The sequence below is a fragment of the Sinohyriopsis cumingii genome, chromosome 15 (genome assembly GCF_028554795.1).
Source record: "Sinohyriopsis cumingii isolate HCF-2022 chromosome 15, ASM2855479v2, whole genome shotgun sequence".
Classification (NCBI taxonomy): Eukaryota; Metazoa; Mollusca; class Bivalvia; order Unionida; family Unionidae; genus Sinohyriopsis; species Sinohyriopsis cumingii.
Window position 1 is genome coordinate 60,526,566 of NC_142975.1, and position 19,796 is coordinate 60,546,361.

At 36.3% G+C, this 19,796-nt stretch overlaps 1 protein-coding gene across 3 annotated transcripts in view; it reads left to right on the plus strand.

Annotated features, from left to right (window-relative positions):
• LOC149781902 (tumor necrosis factor receptor superfamily member 5-like) overlaps nt 1–19,796 on the plus strand; it is a 101,063-nt gene that overhangs the window by 72,112 nt on the left and 9,155 nt on the right. For all 3 annotated transcript variants that reach the window (XM_089936098.1, XM_089936099.1, XM_089936100.1), the window contains exon 6: nt 15,829–15,909. In XM_089936098.1, coding sequence (XP_089792224.1) covers nt 15,829–15,909 — 81 coding nt within the window. The remainder of the gene's footprint in view (nt 1–15,828; nt 15,910–19,796) is intronic.

Here is a 19,796-nt window from a genome sequence, read left to right on the forward strand (position 1 = left end):
ACAGGTCTAGGGGATATTCAGGTTATATGTGTAGGAACAGGTCTAAGTTATATTCAGGTTATATGTGTAGCAACAGGTCTAGGGTATATTCAAGTTGTGTGTGTAGCAAGAAGTCTAGGGTGTATTCAGGTTATATGTGTAGTGACTGGTCTAGGGTATATTCAGGTTATATGTGTACGAACAGGTCCAGGGTATATTCAGGTTATATGTGTAGCAACTTGTCTAGGGTATATTCAGGTTATATGTGTAGTGACAGGTCTAGGATATATTCGGGTTATATGTATAGCAACAGGTCTAGGGTATATTCAGGTTATATGTGTAGTGACAGGTCTTGGATATATTCAGGTTGTATGTGTAGCAACAGGTCTAGGGTATATTCAGGTTATATGTGTAGCAACAGGTCTAGGGTATATTCAGGTTATATGTGTAGCAACAGGTCTTTGGTATATTCAGGTTAAATGTGTAGCAACATGTCTAGGATATATGCAGGTTATGTGTGTAGTGACAGGTCTAAGGTATAATCAGGTTATATGTGTAGCAACAGGTCTAGGGTATATTCAGGTTGTGCGTATAGCAACAATTCTAGGGTGTATTCAGGTTATATCTGTAGCAACAGGTCTTGGGTATATTTAGGTTATATGTGTAGCAACAGGTCTTTGGTATATTTGGGTTATATGTGTAGCAACAGGTCCATGGTATATAGAGGTTATATGTGTAGCAACAGGTTTAATATATATTCAGGTGGTATGTGTAGCAACAGGTCTTGGGTATATTTAGGTTGTATGTGTAGCAACATGTCCAGGGTATATTAATGTTATATGTGTAGTGACAGGTCTAAGATATATTCAGGTTATATGTGTAGCAACAGGTCTAAGATATATTCAGGTTATATGTCTAGTGACAGGTCTAGGATATATTCAGGTTATATGTATAGCAACAGGTCTAGGGTATATTAAGGTTTGATGTGTTGCATCAGGTCTTGGGTATATTCAGGTTATATGTGTTGTGACAGGTCTAGGATATATTCATTTTATATGTGTAGCAACAGGTCTTGGGTATATTTAGGTTATATGTGTATCAACAGGTCCAGGGTATATTCAGGTTATATGTGTAGCAACAGGTCTTGGGTATATTTAGGTTATATGTGTAGGAGCAGGTCTTGGGCATATTTAGGTTATATGTGTAGCAACAGGTCCAGGGTATATTCAGGTTATATGTGTAGCAACAGGTCTAGGGTACATTCATGTTGTATGTGTAGCGATATGTTTAGGATATATTAACGTTATATGTGTAGCAACAGATCTAAGATATATTCAGGTTATATGTGTAGTGTCATGTCTAGGATATATTTAGGTTATAAGTGTAGCAACAGGTCCAGGGTATATGCAGGTTATATGTGTAGGGACAGGTCTGGGGTATATTCAGGTTATATGTGTAGCAACAGGTCAAGGGTATATGCAGGTTATATGTGTAGCAAGAGGTCTAGAGTATATTCAGGTTATATGTGTAGCAACAGGTCTAGGGTATATTCAGGTTACATGTGTAGCAATAGGTCTAGGGTATATTCAGGTTGTGTGTGTAGCAGCAGGTCTAGGGTGTATTCAGGTTATATGTGTAGTGACAGGTCTAGGATATATTCAGGTTATATGTATAGCAACAGGTCTAGGGTATATTCAGGTTATATGTGTGGTGACAGTTCTAGGATATATTCGGGTTGTATGTGTAGCAACAGGTCTAGGGTATATTCAGGTTATATGTGTAGGAACAGGTCTATGGTATATTCAGGTTATATGTGTAGCAACAGGTCTAGGTTATATTCAGGTTATATGTATAGCAACAGGCCTAGGAAATATGCAGGTTATATGTGTAGCGACGGGTCTAAGGTATATTCAGATTATATGTGTACCAACAGATCTAGGGTATGTTCAGGTTATATGTGTAGCAACAGGTCTAGGGTATATTCAGGTTATATGTGTAGGAACAGGTCTAGGGTATATTCAAGTTATATGGATAGCAACAGGTCTGGGATATATGCAGGTTATATGTGTCGCGACAGGTCTAAGTTATATTCAGGTTATATGTTTTGCAACAGGTCCAGGGTATATTCAGGTTATATGTGTAGCAACAGGTCTAGGGTATATTCAGGTTATATGTGTAGCAACAGGTCTAGGGTATATTCAGGTTATATGTGCAGTGACAGGTCTAGGATATACTGAGGTTATATGTATAGCAACAGGTCTAGGGTATATTCAGGTTATATGTGTAGTGACAGGTCTGGGATATATTGAGGTTGTATCTGTAGCAACGGGTTTAGCGTATATTCAGGTTATATGTGTAGCAACAGTTCTAGGGTATATTCAGGTTATATGTGTAGCAACAGGTCTTGGGTATAATCAGGTTATATGTGTAGCAACAGGTCTGGGATATATGCAGGTTATATGTGTAGTGACAGGTCTAAGGTATAATCAGGTTATCTGTGTAGCAACAGGTCCAGGGTATATTCAGGTTGTGTGTGTAGCAACAGGTCTAAGATATATGCAGGTTATATGTGTCTTCACAGGTCTAGGGTATATACAGGTTATATGTGTAGCAACAGGTCTAAGATATATTCAGGTTATATGTGTTGCAACAGGTCTAAGATATATTCAGGTTATATGTCTAGTGACAGGTCTAGGATATATTCAGGTTATATGTATAGCAATAGGTCTAGGGTATATTCAGGTTTTATGTGTAGCATCAGGTCTTGGGTATATTCAGGTTCTATGTGTAGTGACAGGTCTAGGATATATTCATTTTATATGTGTAGCAATAGGTCTTGGGTATATTTAGGTTATATGTGTAGCAAGAGGTCTTGGGTATATTTAGGTTATATGTGTATCAACAGGTCCAGGGTATATTCTTGTTATATGTGTAGCAACAGGTCTTGGGTATATTTAGGTTATATGTGTAGCAACAGGTCTTGGGTATATTTAGGTTATATGTGTAGCAACAGGTACAGGGTATGTTCAGGTTATATGTGTAGCAACAGGTCTAGGGTACATTCAGGTTGTATGTGTAGCGATAGGTTTAGGATATATTAAGGTTATATGTGTAGCAACAGATCTAAGATATATTCAGGTTATATGTGTAGTGTCATGTCTAGGATATATTTAGGTTAGAAGTGTAGCAACAGGTCCAGGGTATATGCAGGTTATATGTGTAGCAAGAGGTCTAGGGTATATTCAGGTTATATGTGTAGCAGCAGGTCTAGGGTATGTTCAGGTTATTTGTGTTGCAACAGGTCTAGGGTATATTCAGGTTGTGTGTGTAGCAACAGGTCTAGGGTGTATTCAGGTTATATGTGTAGTGATAGGTCTAGGGTATATTCAGGTTATGTGTGTAGCAACAGGTCCAGGGTATATTCAGGTTATATGTGTAGCAACCGGTCTAGGGTATATTCAGGTTATATGTGGAGCAACAGGTCTAGGGTATATTCAGTTTATATGTGTAGTGACAGGTCTAGGATATATTCAGGTTATATGTATAGCAACAGGTCTAGGGTAAATTCAGGTTATATGTGTAGTGACAGCTCTAGGATATATTCAGGTTGAATGTGTAGCAACAGGTCTAGGGTATATTCAGGTTATATGTGTAGGAACATGTCTTGGGTATATTCAGGTTATATGTGTAGCAACAGGTCTAGGATATATGCAGGTTATATGTGTAGCTACAGGTCTAAGGTATAATCAGGTTATATGTGTAGCAACAGGTCTAGGGTATATTCAGGTTGTGTGTGTAGCAACAGGTCTACTGTGTATTCATGTTATATGTGTCTTGACAGCTCTTGGGTATATACAGGTTATATGTGTAGCTACAGGTCTAAGATATATTCAGGTTATATGTGTAGCAACAGGTCTAAGATATATTCAGGTTATATGTCTAGTGACAGGTCTAGGATATATTCAGGTTATATGTATGGCAACAGGTCTAGATTATATTCAGGTTGTATGTGTAGCAACAGGTCTTGGGTATATTCAGGTTATATGTGTAGTGACAGGTCTACGATATATTCAGGTTATATGTCTAGCAACAGGTCTTGGGTATATTTAGGTTAGATGTGTAGCAACACTTCTTGGGTATATTTAGGTTATATGTGTAGCAACAGGTCCAGGGTATATTCAGGTTATATGTGTAGCAACAGGTCTAAGATATATTCAGGTTATGTGCGTAGTGATAGGTCTAGGATATATTTAGGTTATAATTGTAGCAACAGGTCCATGGTATATGCAGGTTATATCTGTAGCGACAGGTCTAGGGTATATTCAGGTTATATGTGTAGCAACAGGTCTAGGGTATATTTAGGTTATATGTGTAGCAACAGGTCTAGGGTATATTCAGGTTATATGTGTAGGAACAGGTCTAGGGTATATTCAGGTTATATGTATAGCAACAGGTCTGGGATATATGCAGGTTATATGTGTAGCGTCAGGTCTAAGGTATATTCAGGTTATATGTGTAGCAACAGGTCCAGGGTATATTCAGGTTATATGTGTAGCAACAGGTCTAGGGTATATTCAGGTTATATGTCGAGCAACAGGTCTAGGGTATATTCAGGTTATATGTGCAGTGACAGGTCTAGGATATATTGAGGTTATATGTATAGCAACAGGTCTAGGGTATATTCAGGTTACATGTGTAGTGACAGGTCTAGGATATATTGAGGTTGTATGTGTAGCAATGGGTTTAGCGTATATTCAGGTTATATGTGTAGCAACAGTTCTAGGGTATATTCAGGTTATATGTGTAGCAACAGGTCTTGGGTATAATCAGGTTATATGTGTAGCAACAGGTCCAGGGTATATTCAGGTTGTGTGTGTAGCAACAGGTCTAAGATATATGCAGGTTATATGTGTCTTCACAGGTCTAGGGTATATACAGGTTATATGTGTAGCAACAGGTCTAAGATATATTCAGGTTATATGTGTAGCAACAGGTCTAAGATATATTCAGGTTATATGTGTAGCAACAGGTCTAGGGTATATTCAGGTTTTATGTGTAGCATCAGGTCTTGGGTATATTCAGGTTATATGTGCAGTGACATGTCTAGGATATATTCATTTTATATGTGTAGCAATATGTCTTTGGTATATTTAGGTTATATGTGTAGCAAGAGGTCTTGGGTATATTTAGGTTATATGTGTATCAACAGGTCCAGGGTATATTCAGGTTATATGTGTAGCAACAGGTCTTGGGTATATTTAGGTTATATGTGTAGCAACAGGTCTTGGGTATATTTAGGTTATATGTGTAGCAACAGGTCCAGGGTATATTCAGGTTATATGTGTAGCAACAGGTCTGGGGTACCTTCAGGTTGTATGTGTAGCGATAGGTTTGGGATATATTAAGGTTATATGTGTAGCAACAGATCTAAGATATATTCAGGTAATATGTGTAGTGTCATGTCTAAGATATATTTAGGTTAGAAGTGTAGCAACAGGTCCAGGGTATATGCAGGTTATATGTGTAGGGACAGGTCTGGGGTATATTCAGGTTATATGTGTAGCAACAGGTCAAGGGTATATGCAGGTTATATGTGTAGCAAGAGGTCTAGCGTATATTCAGGTTATATGTGTAGCAACAGGTCTAGGGTATATTCAGGTTATTTGTGTAGCAACAGGTCTAGGGTATATTCAGGTTGTGTGTGTAGCAACAGGTCTAGGGTGTATTCAGGTTATATGTGTAGTGATAGGTCTAGGGTATATTCAGGTTATATGTGTAGCAACAGGTCCAGGGTATATTCAGGTTATATGTGTAGCAGCAGGTCTAGGGTATATTCAGGTTATATGTGGAGCAACAGGTCTAGGGTAGATTCAGTTTATATGTGTAGTGACAGGTCTAGGATATATTCAAGTTATATGTATAGCAACAGGTCTAGGGTATATTCAGGTTATATGTGTAGTGACTGTTCTAGGATATATTCAGGTTGTATGTGTAGCAACAGGTCTAGGGTATATTCAGGTTATATGTGTAGGAACAGGCCTTGGTTATATTCAGGTCATATGCATAGCAACAGGTCTAGGATATATGCAGGTTATATGTGTAGCGACAGGTCTAAGGTATAATCAGGTTATATGTGTAGCAACAGGTCTAGGGTATATTCAGGTTGTGTGTGTAGCAACAGGTCTACGGTGTATTCATGTTATATGTGTCTTGACAGCTCTAGGGTATATACAGGTTATATGTGTAGCTACAGGTCTAAGATATATTCAGGTTATATGTGTAGCAACAGGTACAAGATATATTCAGGTTATATGTCTAGTGACAGGTCTAGGATATATTCAGGTTATATGTATGGTAACAGGTCTAGATTATATTCAGGTTGTATGTGTAGCAACAGGTCTTGGGTATATGCAGGTTATATGTGTAGTGACAGGTCTAGGATATATTCAGGTTATATGTGTAGCAACAGGTCTTGGGTATATTTAGGTTATATGTGTAGCAACAGGTCTTGGGTATATTTAGGTTATATGTGTATCAACAGGTCCAGGGTATATTCAGGTTATATGTGTAGCAACAGGTCTTGGGTATATTTAGGTTAGATGTGTAGCAAAAGGTCTTGGGTATATTTAGGTTATATGTGTAGCAACAGGTCCATGGTATATTCAGGTTATATGTGTAGCAACAGGGCTAGGGTATATTCAGGTTGTATGTGTAGCGATTGGTCTAGGATATATTCAGGTTATATGTGTAGGAACAGGTCTAAGATATATTCAGGTTATGTGCGTAGTGATAGGTCTAGGATATATTTAGGTTATAATTGTAGCAACAGGTCCAGGGTATATGCAGGTTATATGTGTAGCGACAGGTCTAGGGTATATTCAGGTTATATGTGTAGCAATAGGTCTAGGGTATATTTAGGTTATATGTGTAGCAACAGGTCTAGGGTATATTCATGTTGTATGTGTTGCAACAGGTCTAGGGTGTATTCAGGTTATATGTGTAGCAACAGGTCTAAGATATATTCAGGTTATATGTGTAGTGACAGGTCTAGGATATATTCAGGTTATATGTATAGCAACAGGTCTCAGGTATATTCAGGTTGTATGTATTGCAACAGGTCTTGGGCATATTGAGGTTATATGTGTAGTGACAGGTCTAGGATATATTCAGGTTGTATGTGTAGCAACAGGTCTTGGGTATATTTAGGTTGTATGTGTAGCGACCGGTCTAGGATATATTCAGGTTATATGTGTAGCAACAGGTCTAAGATATATTCAGGTTATATGTGTAGTGACAGGTCTAAGATATATTCAGGTTATATGTGTAGCAACAGGTGATGGGTATATGCAGGTTGTATGTGTAGCAACAGGTCTAGGGTATATTCAGGTTATATGTGTAGGAACAGGTCTAGGTTATATTCAGGTTATATGTGTAGCAACAGGTCTAGGGTATATTCAAGTTGTGTGTGTAGCAAGAAGTCTAGGGTGTATTCAGGTTATATGTGTAGTGACTGGTCTAGGGTATATTCAGGTTATATGTGTACGAACAGGTCCAGGGTATATTCAGGTTATATGTGTAGCAACTTGTCTAGGGTATATTCAGGTTATATGTGTAGTGACAGGTCTAGGATATATTCGGGTTATATGTATAGCAACAGGTCTAGGGTATATTCAGGTTATATGTGTAGTGACAGGTCTTGGATATATTCAGGTTGTATGTGTAGCAACAGGTCTAGGGTATATTCAGGTTATATGTGTAGCAACAGGTCTAGGGTATATTCAGGTTATATGTGTAGCAACAGGTCTTTGGTATATTCAGGTTAAATGTGTAGCAACATGTCTTGGATATATGCAGGTTATGTGTGTAGTGACAGGTCTAAGGTATAATCAGGTTATATGTGTAGCAACAGGTCTAGGGTATATTCAGGTTGTGCGTATAGCAACAATTCTAGGGTGTATTCAGGTTATATGTGTAGCAACAGGTCTTGGGTATATTTAGGTTATATGTGTAGCAACAGGTCTTTGGTATATTTGGGTTATATGTGTAGCAACAGGTCCATGGTATATAGATGTTATATGTGTAGCAATAGGTTTAGGATATATTCAGGTGGTATGTGTAGCAACAGGTCTTGGGTATATTTAGGTTATATGTGTAGCAACAGGTCCAGGGTATATTAATGTTATATGTGTAGTGACAGGTCTAAGATATATTCATGTTATATGTGTAGCAACATATCAAGGGTATATGCAGGTTATATGTGTAGCGACAGGTCTAGGGTGTATTCAGGTTATATGTGTAGCAACAGGTCTAGCTTATATTGAGTTTGTGTGTGTAGCAACAGGTCTAGGGTGTATTCAGGTTATATGTGTAGTGACAGGTCTAGGGTATATTCAGGTTATATGTGTAATGATTGGCCTAGGATATGTTCAGGTTATATGTATAGCAACAGGTCTAGGGTATATTCATGTTGTATGTGTAGTGACAAGTCTAGGATGTATTCAGGTTGTATGTGTAGCAACAGGTCTAGGGTATATTCAGGTTATATGTGTAGCAATAGGTCTAGGGTATATTCAGGTTATATGTGTAGTGACAGGTCTAGGATATATTCGGGTTATATGTATAGCAACAGGTCTAGGGTATGTTCAGGTTATATGTGTGGTGACAGGTCTTGGATATATTCAGGTTGTATGTGTAGCAACAGGTCTAGGGTATATTCAGGTTATATGTGTAGCAACAGGTCTAGGGTATATTCAGGTTATATGTGTAGCAACAGGTCTTTGGTATATTCAGGTTAAATGTGTAGCAACATGTCTAGGATATATGCAGGTTATGTGTGTAGTGACAGGTCTAAGGTATAATCAGGTTATATGTGTAGCAACAGGTCTAGGGTATATTCAGGTTGTGCGTATAGCAACAATTCTAGGGTGTATTCAGGTTATATGTGTAGCAACAGGTCTTGGGTATATTTAGGTTATATGTGTAGCAACAGGTCTTTGGTATATTTGGGTTATATGTGTAGCAACAGGTCCATGGTATATAGAGGTTATATGTGTAGCATTAGGTTTAGGATATATTCAGGTGGTATGTGTAGCAACAGGTCTTGGGTATATTTAGGTTATGTGTGTAGCAACAGGTCCAGGGTATATTAATGTTATATGTGTAGTGACAGGTCTAAGATATATTCATGTTATATGTGTAGCAACATATCAAGGGTAAATGCAGGTTATATGTGTAGCGACAGGTCTAGGGTATATTCAGGTTATATGTGTAGCAACAGGTCTAGCTTATATTGAGTTTGTGTGTGTAGCAACAGGTCTAGGGTGTTTTCAGGTTATATGTGTAGTGACAGGTCTAGGGTATATTCAGGTTATATGTGTAATGATTGGCCTAGGATATGTTCAGGTTATATGTATAGCAACAGGTCTAGGGTATATTCATGTTATATGTGTAGTGACAAGTCTAGGATATATTCAGGTTGTATGTGTAGCAACAGGTCTAGGGTATATTCAGGTTATATGTGTAGCAATAGGTCTAGGGTATATTCAGGTTATATGTGTAGCAACAGATCTAGGATATATGCAGGTTATATGTGTAGCGACAGGTCTAAGGTATATTCAGGTTATATGTGTAGCAACAGGTCTAGTATATATTCAGGTTATATGTGTAGCAACAGGTCTAGGGTATATTCAGGTTGTGTGTGTAGCAACAGGTCTGGGGTATATTCAGGTTATATGTGTAGTGACATGTCTAGGGTATATTCAGGTTATATGTGTAGCAACAGGTCTATGATATATTCAGGTTATATGTGTACCAACAGGTCTTGGGTATATTTAGGTTATATGTGTAGTAACAGGTCTTGGGTATATTTAGGTTATATGTGTAGCAACAGGTCCAGGGTTTATTTAGGTTATATGTGTCGCAACAGGTCTAGGGTATATTCAGGTTGTGTGTGTAGCAACAGGTCTTGGGTATATTTAGGTTATATGTGTAGCAACAGGTCCAGGGTATATTGATGTTATATGTGTAGCAACAGGTCTAAGGTATATTCAGGTTTAATGTGTAGCAACAGGTCTTGGGTATATTCAGGTTGTATGTGTAGCAACAGGTCTTGGGTATATTCAGGTTATATGTGCAGCGACATGTCTAGGATATATTCAGGTTATATGTGTAGCAACAGGTGTAAGATATTTTCAGGTTATATGTGTAGTGACAGGTCTGGGATATATTCAGGTTATATGTGTAGCAACAGGTCTAGGGTGTATTCAGGTTATATGTGTAGCAACAGGTCCAGGGTATATTCAGGTTATATGTGTAGCAACAGGTCTAGGATATATGAAGGTTATATGTGTAGCGACAGGTCTAAGGTATATTCAGGTTGTATGTATAGCAACAGGTCTAGGGTATGTTCAGGTTACATATGTAGCAACAGGTCTATTGTATATTCATTTTGTGTGTGTAGCAACAGGTCTAGGGTGTATTCAGGTTGTATGTGTAGCAACATATCTAGGGTGTATTCAGGTTATATGTGTAGCAACAGGTCTAGGGTATATTCAGGTTGTATGTGTAGCAACAGGTCTAGGGTATATTCAGGTTATATATGTAGCGACAGGTCTTGGGTATATTCAGGTTGTATGTGTAGTAACAGGTCTAGAGTTTGTAACGACAATACCTAGGTTATATTGAGGTTGTGTATGTAGCAACAAGTCCGGGGTATATTCAGCTTGTATTGATAGCAATAGATGTACTAAATATTCAGTTTATATTCGTTGTGACAATGTGTAGGGTATATTCTGGTTGTATTTGTAGTGACAGATCTATTGCATATTCAGGTTGTATTCATATTGACCAGATATAGGGCATATTCAGGTTGTATTTGTAGTGACCGTGTGTATGGTATATTCAGGTTGTATTTGTAGTGATAGTGTGTAGGGTATAATTATTCAGGTTGTATTTGTAGTGACAGTGTGTAGGGTATATTCAGGTTGCATTCATATTGGCCAGATGTAGGGTATATTGAGATTGCTAAATCAGTGTAAAATTAGATTAGGAAACGTCCTATGTAAAAGCTCTATTTCTGACATCACTTCCATTTTAAGCTAGCAACACCAAAGAATGGAAATTTATGGTGTAGATATTTTGCTAATTTTTCATATCAGTAATAATCCATTTGATTTTTTTTTTCTGTTTGATTTCTATTTGAATCAGTTCTTATGATCTTGACTAGGTCTCAATGAAAATAAGTAAAACTATTCAGATCCTGTGATGGTTTGAATTGCATGCTTGTTTACTTGACAAATGCAAGTAGTCTTGTTAGGCAAAATTATTTTTCAAAATACCTGTCCCATGGACAAAGTGTTTTTTAAGACTGGTGACTGAAATGTTATTGTTCATTTCTTCTTCAAGTACATTACCAGATCATACAATTTTAGAACATCTATTACCATGCAAATCCAGCCCTCCCATGATAAAAGGTATGTTAATAATGTTTTTGCAATAAATGTATTGAATTGTCATCTGCCTGTTGAGATCTATGTCAGACAAGGGTTGTCTTCCATGGATAGAGAAATTGGTGCCAGATTCCATCAGTTACTACTTACACTCATGCTGGCCAGCACACTCTCGCAAGAGACTCCACAGATACCTTCATTTTGTGCCTTTTCACCAGTTTGAGGAATCCTTTGGAGATTTCTCATCACAGGAAGTATACTCTATAACATCATAAGTAAATTATGTACCTCAGTTGTCTGCTTCATCACATAATGAGCTAATTCAGGTGCCAACGTAGTTTCCTACCCAAATGGTTAGTAGTATACTGCAGTTCATTTTGTCAGTTGTGTTTGGTAAATGATCATTTATTCCTAGTAATTTGATTTTTTCTGTAATTTCTCTCTCTGTAGTGTTATCTTAAATTACAGTGTGCTCTTCACTGTAGGTTTAGAGGAACAAATAAAAAACTGGGCAGTCAGAGCCCTTTCACTGAACTGAAATAGTTACAAGGTATGCACCTTTCCACCAACCCCTCTGATTTCCAAGGTATAGCAGAAAGTGACTGAATCGAACAAACTGTGATTGCTTCCATCAAGTAGGGAAATCATGGATCAGAGATTCCCAGGAAAATACTGCCATGTTTTTGCTTGCAGAAATAATCATGAGAAAAGATTTTCTTGTTCAATCAAGTACTGCATATCCTATTGTACTTTGCTTTTCTCAATAAAGTCATTAGAAATTTGATTCATCTTCAAAAAAGTGGGGGACAGAATTGCCCAGGTGAAAGGCCCCTCACTTTGAAAGCTTAAGAAGGGAAATGAAGAGCTTTCTAGTGGTGCAAGAAGAATAAATATCTCCCTTTGAAAGTACCACAAATAACTAACTTTCTGTGCTTTTTCAAATAGAAGTCAGTTCTGATCTTAAGCAATACCATTCCATAATTTCAGTCAGACTTCATCTTGGTGGAAAGGATGACATAGGCCAGACAAAGACATTTTTTGACCTTCTAAACAATTTAGATTTGTCCTGCCCAAAGCCTGAAGTTGGCTGTCTGTGCAACATGGAACACACCATGAATTGTGATGCAGTGAAAACAAAAGAACCTTCTATTCCAGAACATAGATGACTCACCTTTTTTTATTAAATGTGCTTCCTAGCCACAAGGAGAATCAGTTTAATTCATACCTTGTATGTTGACCTATACTATCTGCAGTTTTGTTACAATGGTCCGGTTTTGTCATGATGGGCAAGTTTCACTTATGATGGTTGCTGGTAAATTCATTGCTAATAACAGGCATTCAGTCATGCAAAGCGAGTCTTTTGTCTTGAAACTGCTGTCTTCATTAGATCGCTCTAGCACAAGGCATATGTAGGACCTTCTCAGAGCATTGAAGTGATACCCTGTTATGGCATTGAAGTACCAGAATGATGGATGAATCAGAAGACGGACGTCTTGATTGTTCTTACTACTCAATGTAGGAGGGGATGGATGACATTTCTGTTCTGGCTCTCTCATCCTGGATCTTTGGTGTTTTCAAATCAGCCTGCAATGAACTATCTCAAACACAGATCAATTTCTTGTATGTATGTGCTCATAAAACTAATGCGGTCACAAGAAGCTTGGTATTCAAGTGCCACTGCTTCTTGTCAAGTATATCACTGCTTCCTGACATGCATACCACTGCTTCCTGACAGGCATAGCACTACTTCCTGTCTAGCATAGCACTGCACCCTGACAAGTATAGCACTGCTCCCTGACAAGTATAGCACTGCTCCCTGATGAGCACAGCACTGCTACTTGATGAGCATAGCACTGCTTCCTTATAAACATTATTCAAATTATAGGGTAGAAACTAGAGACAACATTCTCCAACTTTTACCCCGATACCTTTCATGGCAAGGTGCTCAGTTGAGTGTGGTTGAACATATATCAGCAGTACAACAAGCTAGCTACTCAGGTCACTCCGCAGCTTCATAGCAATATGGAATTATTTGGCTGGATTAGCAGGATGAAAATTGTTTCTTTCTAAACCATGCTTATTAGTTTACCTGTGCTAACTCTTATTGGTTTTCATATGTGACTCAATGCTAGTTTACTTGCTGACCCTGAAACAAGTAATTCTACTGTTGAAATGAAAATGGAAATCAGAATGAATGCATATGAAATATAGAACAAAAAAATGAATGCATTTTAAAGAAAATGTAAAGCAAAATGCAGAACTTAGAATGATGAATGATTTATTAAATGAATTTGAAAATGCATTTTTTTAGGCTTCAACTAAATTTCTATGGTTGAAAGCCTTTTCACATGGAAATCCAGATGTATTATCCAGAAAATATTTTCACCCCTTACAATCTGTGACATTGTGCTTGTCAGGGCCAGTATAAAAACCAACTACCAGCAATGGGATGAGATAGTCACCATTGCTTGTATCTTATTACAACTCGGTTGTCTTGAAGTAAGTAAAAGAAAAATGAGAACAAACAAGCAAGTTTTCTAAAATTCAATAAATAATTTATTTCCTTGAATAAAAAGTGAAAATTTTAAAAAGAACTTCTATTATTGTTAGTTAAATCCCAAAAAATCCTAAAATTTCTGTCTTAACTCCAAAAGTGTAGAGTATTCAGAATGAATTCCAGTGGTGTTCTGAATGAATTCTGATACTGAATGTATTGATGTGACTTGTGTATGGTGTAGTGTTGATTTGCTAATGGTCTTGATGTATCGCAATGATATATAATCCAAAATATCCGTTAATGAATTCACAATTATTTCCAAACTGGTCTTAAAGTAAAGCCAATGAATAATTTAAATAAATGAATTAGATTCTCTCAGCTGAACATAATTTGATTCATCTAAGTTTGATGTTAAGATATGGAATAATTATTTCTGAAATAAACAACTTAATGTACCTCTCCACCTGATCTCTTTCACAATAACTATTTTCTTGAAATACTCTGTCATCTTAATGGAATTTTCCATCAAAGTTATAAACAGAGACAGGTTTGTTTACTTAAATTTGAGTAAACTTCCTGGGAAATGGCAGGTAGACCATCTTTTACCAAAGTGAATAACAATGTCTTGAATTCAAACTTAAGTAAACATGTTTATCTGCAAGTAATAATGATCTTATTAAATAATTTATAATCATAGACAAGTATTATCTATGTAGTATACTCTTTACAAAGCAAACCAAAAACATATGAGTAGTCAGGTAGGCCTCTACCCCAAGTTACTGACTAAGGTAAACCACACACTACAAATTAAATATACATAACAATCTCCATAATCTTTATTTAAACAAAATGAAATAAAATAAAATTTGCTGAAAAATTATTAGCCCCAAATTTGTAGACTTAGTGCAGTTGCAGTTATAATTTTTGTAAATTGAATGTTTTCTTTGGCATTTGGTGTATTTGCTATTTCATTAAAACATGCTTTTAATAAGAAAAGATACTAAGGCATAGTTATCTCCCTTTATAGTATCAATCTTGAAAATGGGAAACAACTTCAGTAAATGCATATCCAGTTTGTTGCTAAACTGAAGGAAATGATAGATGAAAGCAATAAAGACTCAGTATGATTGCATGACAAGATGAATGATGAAATGCCAACTTGAATGTGAGGTAGTGGATGTTATGCTGATGTGAGGTAGTGGATGTTATGCTGATGTGAGGTAGTGGATGTTATGCTGATGTGAGGTAGTGGATATTGTGCTGATGTGAGGTGGTGGATGGTATGTTGATGTGCTATGAATCAGGTAAGTATTACTGAAAAAATATTTTACTCCAAAAATTGCTTTTTTTTTGGCAATACATAATTTTCTTTGGACATCATACGAGAAGTAAACTTGTAATCTAGCTGTTTTTGTTATGATACCATTATATGTAAATATTCACAGAGTTGTTTAATATTTTTAGGAAACAAAAACACCATGCAAGTGGTTTGGAAGCTTAAAAAAAGTAGCTTTAAAAATTGTTACCACTTGAAAGATAATGAATTTACAGTACCATCAACAAAATTGGATGGGAAGAAATTAGAATTAAACTACATCATACATTAAAACATGACAGATTAAGGTTTAGCTTGATTCCTTGGAAACCTTTCCAGATATTAAGATGATACCAGCGCTTGTTCAGCCATATGTCACGTCTCAAAGTGCAGTTTCGAAAATCATCGCATGAACAAATGGATCACATTGACCTAGTAGTACTTTTCATGCCAAACTGACAGTGATGAATATTGTAGAATACAATTTTAAAGATTTCGAGCAAAATCAATTTTGTTTGTTTATCATATTTGTTATTTGTTGACTTTTGAACTAATGTCTCCTTTAAATATTTAAGTTATTTCATTTTCAGGCATCCATTTGTCAGTATTGAGAAAACTGTCCAATGATCTCTTGTCTGCCAACTGGAAATTCTTCTTCAGGGAATTATCAGGTAATCTATCTTATGACCTTTCATTGCATCAAGTAATGACTGATTGCATTCATAGTGGCTGGATGTGATTGCTTTGGTTTGGAGAGTGTTGGTTTTGTTTAATGACAATACCCTTCAGACTCCATACATGCTTCGTTTTGTCTGACCTGGCTCTAAGGTCATATGAGCATATGACAGAGTCCTTTGTGAATTGTGTATCATTCATTGTGTGGTGTCCATCCATCAACAGTTACTTGTTACAATCACTGGAAGTCATGTATCATGTTTTAATCCAGTTTTGAATATGCATTTATAGACGGTCTGCAGCAGACCTAAAAACCTCAAGAAAAACCCTAAGAACCTCAAAAAGCCTAAAATATCTGAAGAAAACTTAAATATAAGAACAAACCTATAAATTGAAAACAATGAGGAATGGATCTACCCTGACCCCACAAAAACCGCTCTTTTGCACATTTGTTTTGTTAGCAGTCAGGAAGAGGCTTGAATTATGCAATTTAAATACACCCAGTAATTTTTTTATTTTTTTAAAATTTTTTAATTGTCCCTGTAATAGGTTGACAATCGGGTTGGGGAACCATCCCAAGGTCACCTTACAGATGATATAGCCTAGGGACAATAAATACAAGGTAAGACACCCAGTCATTTTATTTTATCATTCATTTGATTGACCCATAATGGCATATTGTTGTAAACATCTTTAGAATGAGCAACAGTTGTATCCTTTATTAAGATATTTTTAACTAATGCACCTGGCCTGAAATCATGTTTTGAACTAAGTGAGCAGCCATGCATGAAATCCAAACCAGAAGATGCATTGCCAGCATGGCAGAAGTAGTACATAGAGGTAGTACATCATTCTAATGGCTAAAAATAATGTTACACTGCAGTGTATGACAACTTTTGGACCAGAATCACTAGATGTGAAATTTCAGTATGTCTGATCACCAGCATAAAATGGGTACAGACTTCTGACATGTACCTTTGGTAATTGTTAGCACTGACCTATAGATATGTAAACATGGATTAACCCCCTTTGTATTCAAGAGAAGTATTGTTAATTATTATCTCAACTTTTAATTTACTACTCAGGGACATGTGTAATTGAAACAATCAGCAGGAACATGTATTTCCATTCTCTGGTTTGTCTGGGTTATGTTTTTATTTCAGAGTAAAGTCAAAGTGACTTGAGTTAAAATTTAGTCAGGAATGAATTACCATAGTTAGGAAAAGATTGGGAATATGTATTGTCACTGCCTTTTTTAATTCACTTGAAGATATATGGAATATCACAATTATAGGTTACTGCATTTGTATGGGAAAATATGAATGAGTTTTTGGATGGAATACTGCATGACCTTGGGAGTGCAGTATATCTATCTGACAAAACGAGTTCATATTTTCCCATACAAATGTAGTAACCTTTTATTATATGCTCATTTTCTTATTCTACCTAAGGCTTACTTATATAAACAAAAAACACTACACGAAACAAAGTAACTGAATGTATGCCATATTCCAAACTTAAATACACAAGCGCAGGTTCGGGGCCCCGAGTGGTCTAAAGCGCTCTTCGTTACGGATCACTGCCATCTCACCTCTGTCTGCGGCGGTTCGAGTCTAAGATTCAGCCAATGTGGGTATGTGAGAAAGCTTGCCAGTAGCTTCTCGAGGGTCGGTGGTTCTTTCCGGGGTTTTCCCGGGTTCTTCCTCCACCATTAATACTGGCCGCCATGTATAGCCTATCGTGTGCTGAAAAATGGCGTTAAACCCCACAACAACAACAACAACAACAAGCGCAGGTTCATTATTACAGAACAACAACATTATTACTGCGCACATAACTCTGCCCAGATAAATTTAAACTTAGTCATGCACTAGACATAAGTTTCAAAAGAAAATGGCATTTTTGTCTACTTAAAATTATTATTTGGAGTCATATTGTGAATGAATGCGCATTGCAACAACTTTTCCATTTGATCTGGAATGAATAGATTTTGGTATTTGTGTAAATTCTATGAAATTTTATGATTAAGGACTGGAATTATCTGTGCAAATTGTGCATAAAGTACATAGGATTGAAGTAGCCAGGGAGATGTGTGTTGACATTTGCAAGTGTGTTTGTTCTGTCATTGACTATTTGAAATCGTAATGTGGGAAACATATGAAGTCTTTCAATTGCAATTATCAAAAAGACGCTATTGAATTTAATATTTATTTCATTTTGAGTGCATTAAGGAGGATGTAGTTGCACTTGGAATAGAGTCAAAATTACAGTACAATTTCATAATGTGTAATCAAGTTTGAGAACTCATGACATGGCTCATGTAATTCGGATTTTCAGCACTAAGAAAGTACATTTTGAGGAAATTCAGGCTGTAAAAATGTAAGGATATTTTTTGCCATTCTTATTACCAGCTAAAGGAGACAGTTTATGCTTTGTAACTTGCATATTATTTGTAGGTACCCAGAAATCTTATGAAATCTGGCATCTATCGGCAAAGTCTGAAACATCGTATAAAAAATGTTAACGTGGAATGTAGCAAAGCAGCTGGTATGTGGCAGTCCACGAAACATTGGCTTTAGTTCATTCAGAAACAAATTTAATCAACCAAAACATAAAGCACCTGCTACATGAGTGTACATGAGTTGTTTACAAAGTAGTTCCTAATACACTATTGCCACATGTGTTCTGCACATGAGTGCAATATGAAGGTGTGCAATATCGTAAAATACTGAACAATTCTGACAATGTAAAGTTAATGGAGAAAGAAAATGAGCATATAATAACATGTATTTTAGTTTAAGGCACTGTAAAAATGTTTTATATTTTGACATGTTTGCAAATTCCCCTTTGTTGAGAAAACTGCTGATCTCCAGATGATGGATATTTTGACTAAATGCTGATTTTAGATTTGGAATTTTGGTCAGCTCCTGGCATAATATTTTCGGGTTATGGGTGGGGAAATATAAATGTTATTATGAGATTCCAGTGAATCCAGAAAATGGTAATATCACTCCTTAAAAATGCATATTTCAAAACACATGGAGCATAGCTGGTAGCAACAGCAAAACTGGATAAAAGAGAGGAAATCAGGCTCTTGAAAAGCATATGAAGGAGAAGCTTCAAGAGCTTAAATTAACATATAAAGAAAATGTATAGGTCCTAGGACATGATATTGTATATAGTAAATAAATAGGACATTGGCTAAATGTTTAAGTTTCTTTAATGGATTATTTGCTGGCAGTGTAAGGGATGACATTTTTTTTACTTTATTTTTATTTTCATTTTGTTCAGAAAAAACTCAAAAGTATACTTTATCAAAATTTTTTTAAAATGTTGTGCTCACCGTGGAAAAAATATTGTAACTACTTTGTATCTTAAACTTCATAAAAATTAAAAACATTAAAAAACCTAAAATAAACTTCAAATTTTAAAATTTTATTTCACTTCTAACCTTGTTTATATCATTAGAATCTTAACAATGATAATGAGTGAGTCCTGTGCTTGAGTTGATCCTGAAACTGATTAGCTGCAGCTGTTACCATTCTGACAGCCAAGTATCCAATTTGGATCAAATTTGAAATATAAGCTTATCTCATCAAGATGTCAGCATAGTTCCATTGGAGTGAGATTCATGAAAATCAGCGAGATGATCTTCCATCAGATTAGTTGAGCTTCTTACCATGGAAGAGACTATTTCTGATCTGATTTTAGTCAAATTTTGTAAATAACTTAATATCACATGTATGTATGTGTGTATGTGTGTGTGTGACCTTTGTAAACTCTTATACATGCTGCACATGTCTGACAGATTTTATATTTTTGATAATTTAAAAAATGCTCCTGTTTGGACATTTGTACCATATTTCATGTATTTTTTCATACC